Genomic DNA, 8,663 nt, shown 5'->3' on the forward strand with positions numbered 1-8,663 from the left:
ATATTTTGCCATTTCACTTCTGGGAAAAATATATACAGACATTAAAAACTATCAAACAAAACTCTTAATACTGTAATACAACCGAACACTGTATTATTGGCTATAAGACCATGAAATGTGGTAGAAAAAGTCTGGTGAAATTGTCCTTCACCGGCTTCGTGGGCTGGATTCAAAGTGGACCATCGAGTCTGAGCTTTTTTCCGCAATCGACTATTCTGGTCTTTTAATCACGTGACCCGATTTTTTCCCCCCCCAGCCACTTAACCACTTCCGGAAACAAGCGTCAGTTGCAGCTGAGTGTGTCGGCTCCAGGAGAGAGAGAAAACACGAGCGGACGTCCCGCCACGGACCCGTTAACGACAGAACAAGACCTTTTTTAACAGGTGGGTTTACCGGACATGTTTAAATTGCTCTTCTGTAGCCTGCACAGCTGTTGGGAAGCTGTTTTCTAGGCTACTTTTATTTTTATTGTTTTCTACCGGTTCCCGGTTGTGAGCTCAGAGTCGAGGCACCAAACCGATCCGTCTAGTAGCGACTGGGTCCACTTCGCTGTGTTGAGTCAGCTGAATACGTTGTTTGTCACACAGGTCGACATTAGCCGGTGTTAGCTCAGCAGCCCGTGTTTGCTTTACCCAAAGAAATGATGACGGAAGCCTTATGGGGTCATACGCCGTTTTTCACCCTTAACAGCCTCAGTGAAGCGTGTGTGGGTGAACATGCATCCTCAAACAGATGAAAACTTTATTTACACGTGACTGTGAAGCTGGAAACAAAAGCATCAACACTAATACTCACAGTTCCTGTTAGATACATGACTTTCAAGGGAGTTTAAATATATTTCTTAATACATTTGAATCAAATAGCTTCATTGGGTAAAATCTGAGAAAACGTCTCTATTTATTCTTTCATGCTTTTAGGTTGTAAAAAAGTAATGCTTCAAGCTTTAATCAACATTTACAGTTTATGTATGGCACGTAGATATGTATGTGTGTATGTATACACACACACACACACACACACACACACACACACACACACACACACACACACACACAGAGTCCTGATCTGTTTGAGCTGAAGTTACACCACATAACCCAATGATTCATGGGTTTAGCATGACATCGTGGGCTCTTAAAGCTTTATGGTAATATGGTAGCATTATGGTAATATGGTAGCATTATGATAATACTGACATTACATAGCTTTAAGTAAAAGGTAAAAGACAGGACCCCCTGCCTAAGTTATCCAAAAAAACAATGCTGTGTGTGTGCTTGAAGCTTGTTTGTCACAAAGTATTTCAAGTTTAACAAAAGACCGAATGCTTTGAATAACTTTGCTAATAAATGCTTCTTTTTATCCAAAGTTAAACTGTGTTCCGAATAACATATAGATATATTTTACAATCAACACTTGAAATGATGCAGGCACTTGCAAATGACACGGGAGTACAACATGTAAACCATACGTTTGGTGTTTCGAAGTTATTTTCTAAACTCCTATTTGTGTGTTCAGGTGCGTTGACTGAGTTCATGTTGATACGGTTGGACACGTGTCTCTGATGCTGCTTGACTGTGTGTATGTTCATCATCAGCAGCACTGGCAGCTCCTCCTGCCGCTGATCCTGCCTTCACATTGGGGTTCACTCCTCCACCGCGCCGCCCGCGCCTCAGACCATGGTGGATGTGACCAAATGGCCCGTTTTCAGCCTGATGGGGACCCAGGAGCTGTCCATGATAAGAAAAGCTAGTGTGTTTGGAACGTCTGCCAATGAGGCCATCTACGTCACCAAAGACGACGAGGTGAGGCGTCAGAGGGGAAGACGGGGTTGTGGAGGTAAACATGCGAGGGAAGCCATCGTCCTACACTACTTCACATTACTGTAATTTACTTCAGCACATTGTGGGTTGTGTTTAGCCCATTAAAATCACTGTTATTACTAACCACAGCAGGTTAATCCCACTCTGCACTACCAGCCCTTAACCAAACAGCAAGCAGGCAAAGTTAGAAACAAGCTGGTGAACATTATGGAGCATTTAGCAGCAGAGCTTCAAGGAGAGTGAATATGAGACTTTCATTCATCATTTAGCCAGAAACATGACTCCAAATGAATTAATCTGGCTAATGTTGCTCTGTGTCCATATATGGCTTACTATTAGCCATAACAACTTTAACGAGGCAAAAATATGTCAACGTTTTGTCTCCGGCTGTTTTCTCTGCCCTCTAGTGGCCAAAAAAAGTAATGCATCTTCAACGATATGGATTTAGGAGTTGGCTGCAGAAAAGCATTTCAGTAAACATAACGTGAATTCAGGAGCTTCTCGCTTAAAACGTTTTGCATTCTGGCAGCTATATTTCCTTAAATAATGTTAAGATATAACTTAAAATATAAAATAAACAGTAGGCCAGTGCTCAATGCATCAATGCTGTAGCTCTATTGTGTGTGTGTGTGTCTGGTGTTGATCTTAGTGTGTCTGGAATGTGACCTGTCACCTACTCGGCTGAAGGAGACGGTCTCTGCTGAGCCCTGCTTACCACTGATCCACCTTACATGTTCTCTGCCCCCCCCCCCCCCCCCGCCCATCCCCTCACCTCTCCAGGTGTATGTGTTCGGGTTGAACTGCAGTAACTGTCTGGGAACGGGCGACAGCCAGAGCAGCATCGTGCCCAAGAAGCTGGACTTCCTGAGCGGGAGGAAGGTGGTCAGCCTGAGCTACGGCAGCGGCCCCCACGTCCTGCTGGCCACAGAGGGTACTGCGCCCGCTAATCCCGCTGCCCGCAGATGGATTAGAAAGTGCTGCAGAATGACTAATCTTTTGTTGCGCTTCAGACGGAGAGCTATTCGCCTGGGGTCACAATGGTTACAGCCAACTAGGAAATGGGACAACCAACCAAGGAGTGGCGCCGGTGCTCGTCTCTGCCAACCTGCTCAACAGGAAGGTCACAGAGGTCGCCTGTGGCTCGCACCACTCGATGGCTCTGACTGACTCTGGAGAGGTGAGAGTCTGTTTGAAACCTTGTGTAACGACATGTGATTCAGCTTTTGCCGAAGGCAGTGCTGAGTCACACAGACCACCGAAGGACTTTAAGTCCAATCGCAGCAGGAGCTGATCCCCCTGAGCTGAAAACTTATGAAACCAGCTCAGCTTTGAGGACACTATTGTGCTTCAAACTGCTCCAAACACAGTCGACATTATACTGTAACGTGCTGTCATCAACAGCCTGTTCCTATTTGTCGTGGTTGAAAAGAGGCTCTTGAATTGTTGGTATGAATCAAGAAGGAAAATACACATATTTCCCTAAATTTAATTATTTTTTTCTTTTAGTTACAGTGATTTTTTTTTTTTTTATACGACTACATTTCACCACATTGTGTGAATTTATCTGACACAGTCGGTACAGCAGAGTCTATAATTCCAGTTAAAATATATGAAAAACATCATTATGTGTCACATTGCATCAACAGGCTGCTGTACATGTGACGATGATAATAGTTGTTGTGTCATCATAACGGTCTGCTCTTAGATGAGATGATTAATCTTCTCCGCTCTGCCAGGTGTTTGCGTGGGGCTACAACAACTGTGGTCAGGTGGGCTCCGGCTCCACGGCGAACCAGCCGACCCCCCGCAGAGTGTCCAGCTGCCTGCAGAGCAAAGTGGCCGTCGGCATCGTGTGCGGGCAGACGTCGTCTCTGGCCGTGGTGGACAACGGAGAGGTGGCCGACTGACACTGCGCCGCTGGACGCCGCGTTGTCGCACGCCGGCCACCGCACGGCGCTCACGCTCTCGTCCCGTCTCTGCAGGTGTACGGTTGGGGCTACAACGGGAACGGACAGCTGGGACTTGGGAACAATGGGAACCAGCTCACTCCCTGTCGCATCGTAGCTCTGCAGGGGTTGTGCGTGCAACAGGTGTGAGACTACACGAGCAACTTAACAACGCATATTTGTGCAACTCACTCGGAGAGGAAATACATTGTATGATCATTTTTTATGAAAAAATGTGAACAATTCATTCTGTTTTTTTTTGTTCTGTGAGGGGATACAAGAAGTCTTGAGGACAAAATGTAATTTTAAATCTTGAAAAAAATGCATGTGAGTTTAACACTCAAACACACGCGTGTGATGTCACCTTCTGACTGAGCTCTCTCCTTTAAAACAAGTAAGATGAAAACCTCCATCACATGAGTCATAACTTCCTTTGCGTAGGCAACATTCAAAGATATTCAGTTCACAATATGAATCCTCACGTTTGAATGCACACGTATGACAAACATCTTTAGTTTTATTCAGTGTTGGAACTGTTGGTGTTGCATCTAAAGTCCCCCGCTTCCTCCAGATCGTCTCCGGCTACGCTCACTCCCTGGCGCTCACAGACGAGGGGTTGCTGTACACGTGGGGCGCCAACACATACGGGCAACTGGGCACCGGCAACAAGAGCAACCAGCTGAGTCCGGTCCAGATCATGACGGAGAAGGAGAGGTGAGCAAGACGCCGCCGCCGCACACACACACACATAGACACGGCAGAACAAACCCGCCTCCTCATCTTCTTTCGGCGCCGCCAACTCTTCCTCCTCTTCCTCCCCTTGACAGGATCGTGGAGATCGCCGCCTGTCACTCCACGCACACGTCGGCTGCTAAGACTCAGAGCGGCCAGGTGTACATGTGGGGTCAGTGCCGCGGTCAGTCCATCGTGCTGCCGCACCTCACGCACTTCACCTGCACAGACGACGTCTTCGCCTGCTTCGCCACGCCCTCCGTCATGTGGAGGCTTCTCTCCATGGGTAAGACGACGGGCTCGCGTGCCCATAACGCGCTCGTTAAAAGACCTTTCACACGTCTGAGTCCACACCTGAGCTTCCTGTTATTGGTGCTGCATGCTAAAGCTAGCATGAAGAGTTGTTCCTTTGCACAGGAATGTCCTCGTTCTTCGTCCACAGGAGACATTTGTACTTGTCATAGAAGGAAAAACAGCTGACGCTCCATTCAAATGTCCCAGCATGCATTGGCAGTGAGCCAGCATGCACGATGCTGCGGCATCATAATTCATTTTGTTTACATCTGTGCATGTTTGCTCCGGTTCAGCCTTCGCTCAGAAGTTAATTGGAATGATTCATTAATTGGAATAATTAAATTGATAATTTGACGTATAATTAGGATATTTTAACTGTTTTGTAAAGTGACTTTGAGTACTTAGGAAAGCACTATATAAATAAAATGCATTATTATTTTTGTTATTTATTTTTACTGCCAAATTGCACATTTCTTAAACTCTTAACTTACATGAAAATGATTCATTATTATCTCATAAATCCTCATTTAGAAGATGAGAGAAACTGTGGTCCTTCCTGTTTCACATTCAAACCACTGCTGGTTTCTCCTGCGCGCTTAATGTGTGTGTGTGTGTGTGTGTGCGTGTGTGTGTATGTGTGTGTGTGTGTGTGTGTGTGTATGTGTGTGTGTGCAGAGCACGATGACTTCTTGACCGTGGCTCAGTCTCTAAAGAAAGAGTTTGACAACCCCGAGACGGCCGACCTCAAGTTCTGCATCGACGGCAAATACATCTACGTCCACAAAGCGGTTCTCAAAATAAGGTCGGGGGCGTTTCATGTCACAGCTGTCGGTTTAAGTTACGACACTTAAAGAATATAAATCATTTAAGTTAACGACAACATCTTTATGTGTCCTGGAACGACCCGCCGTGCAGGTGTGAACACTTCAGGTCCATGTTCCAGTCGCACTGGAACGAAGACATGAAGGAGGTGATTGAGATCGACCAGTTCTCCTACCCGGTGTACCGCTCCTTCCTGGAGTTCCTCTACACGGACAATGTGGAGTTGCCTCCCGAGGACGCCATTGGTCAGCACAGCACACGCGTCACAGCCTCACCTTTCCTGATTCACCTGGCGGCGTTGCGCGCTAACGTGCTAACCTGCCTCTGCTCCCGCAGGGCTGCTGGACCTCGCCACGTCGTACTGCGAGAACCGGCTGAAGCGGCTGTGTCAGCATATCATCAAGAGGGGGATCACCGCGGAGAACGCCTTCTCCCTGCTGTCGGCCGCCGTGCGCTACGACGCAGAGGTCAGAGGTCAACACCTGTCTGCCGGCTGTCATCCGTTTGTTTGCATTTCAATGAGAGATTCAGGGCTGTCGGTTTGAAACCGGGATAGAAACGTCCGTTAGTGAAACAGAGAAAATCCATTGTCCTCGTTAACTACACAAATGCATCCCAGAGTTTATGTGACGCTAATAAGTTCAGGTTCAAGCCCTGTACGTAATAATGTTCAATAACAGAACTGGAAAAACAATAAGCAATGTCATATTGAAGAGACTCATTTGAAAGGTATCCACCTCATTTGTTGATCTCTGGTAACTGAAGCCTCACATTATCTTCCGATATGATTTTAGAAAGTATTTTTGCACAGAAGGAGGACTGTGTGCAGCCGGCACGGCTGGGTTCAGAGGTCAAAAGAGCAGCCGGCTGTTGTTTTTGGACGGGCCCATATGTCAAGTATGTAGACGCTCACTCATTGTGACACCAGCAGGAAAAGACCAACCGGCCCCAGAGCTGCTGGCGCTGGTCACAAAACCGGCTCCTGAGTTATTCTTAGTATCTCGTGAGACCGACAAAAAGCTCTTTTATGTTCTAATGGCTGCTCTTCCCTCTGACCTTCAGGACCTGGAGGAGTTCTGCTTTAAGTTCTGCGTGAACCACCTGACTGAAGTGACCCAGACCGCCGCGTTCTGGCAGATCGACGGCGACCTGCTCAAAGACTTCATATGTCGAGCCAGCCGCTGCGGCGCCTTCAAGAACTGACTCAGGAGATGAGACTCACACACGACAGCCTTCACTGACGGGCGCTTACACAAACTTTACGTCTTAAGATTAGCGCCGTCGCCTCATTGCTGACATTCACCTCATTCCAGCGTGTTTAGTTCAGTCTGTGCAGACTGACGCGAGGCCGCGCTGCTGGACAGGTGGAGTAGTTCTTTGCCTCGCTGCCTCTTCGTCTCCACAGCGTGGAGCAGGACGCAGCTTTCACCTGATCATCGCGAGTCTGTTTAACTTGAAGGATTCCCACCGGGCGTGTCGTTTTCCTGTTACTCTGTTCAACTGGCCAAGTCACTTCTTTAGTGTTTGCACTTTGCTTGAAGCCGGATCCTGGAGCAGCTTGGATGTGCCATCTGGAATCCAGATTTTTTGAGGTTTGAGGCTGTTTTTTTTTTGCACTTTTAGATGTCTGGATGGATTTTGAAGACTGGACACTGACATAAAGAATACAGATTCACGCCTTTTATGAAGTCTGTTCGTGACAGACTCTCGTCAGTGGTGGTTGAACCCAGAGGTCTCGGCTGTAAGGAAACCCAAAGAGAAGGAACTCGGGTTTCATTCCTGTTCAGAACCGAGTGACTCCTCCGTCTGTAGATGTGAAACAGATCGCCTGCGCTGCATTCGCTTTATGGAGTCTATAGGTTGGAAAATGCTAATTTGTGCAGCTATAACGCCATTGTGCTTCTTTAGTTTAGTATTTCTAGAGCTCAACACAGTTCACAGGCAGCTGAACCTGCTGGTTGCCAGCTGAGATTAAAAGCAGCCACTGCAGTGAGTTTAAAGAAGTTCATGCTGCTGATACTTTTTCATCCATTTGACACGTAATGTATGTTAAAGAATGTTTTACAGAGTTAAGAGTTCATGAAGTTGTTTAGTGACATCTGCACTGCTGCTGTGAGCATTTTAAAGAATATATAAGAGCAACATTTCTATGCAGGAAGTTTTTACATAAAAAAATAATGATGTCGATGGATTGATACGGATTTTTATGAAATGCCAGTAAACCTTTGTGACCTTTACAAGCAGATGAATAAAAAGACATTTGTGTTTTCTGTAAAGTCTTTTTTTTAAGTGTAACATATTACAATTATGACAGGATGTTCATGTGTTGTAATAATTTCAATAGATTGTTTCACTGGATGAATTATTTCACTGACGTGAAATGAAGCACGGAGATGAAAAACTAAATGGCAACAAGTTTTAAGGAAACAAACATTAATACAGTTGTTTATAACAGTTATAAAAAAGTACCTGAACAAAACTAAACATGAATTCTTCTTTTGAACAATAACGTAAAACAGATTCCTGGAGCTTTGTTTCTGCTCTTCTTTGGTTCAGAGTAAACGTGTTTAAGTCTTGATTATATTTACTCCGTTTGAGGAGGACGGACCTTTTGAGAGAAGAGAACTTTGACTTCTGACATTCACACATTCATTCACACATTCATTCACACAGTAGATTCTTCTACTGCAGAGCTACAATAAAACTTCTTAAAAGTACATGAAGACATCCTAGTAAAACAAAAGGAACAAACCAAAGAAAAAACAGTTTGGTTCGGATCATAATGTGGAACTTTTTCAAGACATAATTAAACTCTAAAATCCTTAAGTACAGGTTTTTAAACATTTTGGATTATCAGTGCTGTATAATAGTGCAGTTTTGCATTTCCACATTTATCACATTACATTAAGGCTTAATCAATCAAATATATTTGTATCTATATTAACATATATAAATATACAAATTGTATAAAATGCTAAAAAAAAGTCAATGCCAGTCATTTCAAATAGAATCAGACAAGAGAAGCGTGAACTAAACGCTGATCGTTCTCACG

The 8,663-nt window shown here is 45.1% G+C and overlaps 1 protein-coding gene across 2 annotated transcripts; it reads left to right on the forward strand.

The window, feature by feature from the left end:
* Positions 1-282: 282 nt before the first annotated feature.
* Positions 283-7,851, forward strand: LOC137782781 (RCC1 and BTB domain-containing protein 1-like). Of its 2 annotated transcripts, none has more exons than XM_068572398.1 (12): positions 283-383; positions 1,592-1,799; positions 2,598-2,748; positions 2,828-2,994; positions 3,554-3,712; positions 3,800-3,907; positions 4,335-4,477; positions 4,591-4,781; positions 5,465-5,591; positions 5,705-5,856; positions 5,948-6,078; positions 6,674-7,851. In XM_068572398.1, exons 2-12 carry the CDS (start codon positions 1,674-1,676, stop codon positions 6,812-6,814), a joined length of 1,596 nt encoding a protein of 531 aa, XP_068428499.1. In that variant the 5' UTR covers positions 283-383; positions 1,592-1,673; the 3' UTR covers positions 6,815-7,851. The 2 variants fall into 2 exon arrangements, with proteins under 2 accessions (XP_068428499.1, XP_068428498.1); XM_068572397.1 differs by having other exon boundaries at positions 1,595-1,799.
* The last annotated feature ends 812 nt before the right edge of the window (positions 7,852-8,663 follow it).

The sequence above is a fragment of the Clinocottus analis genome, unplaced genomic scaffold (genome assembly GCF_023055335.1).
Source record: "Clinocottus analis isolate CAN_PGR_092001 unplaced genomic scaffold, fCliAna1.0.p SCAF_12, whole genome shotgun sequence".
Lineage (NCBI taxonomy): Eukaryota > Metazoa > Chordata > Actinopteri > Perciformes > Cottidae > Clinocottus > Clinocottus analis.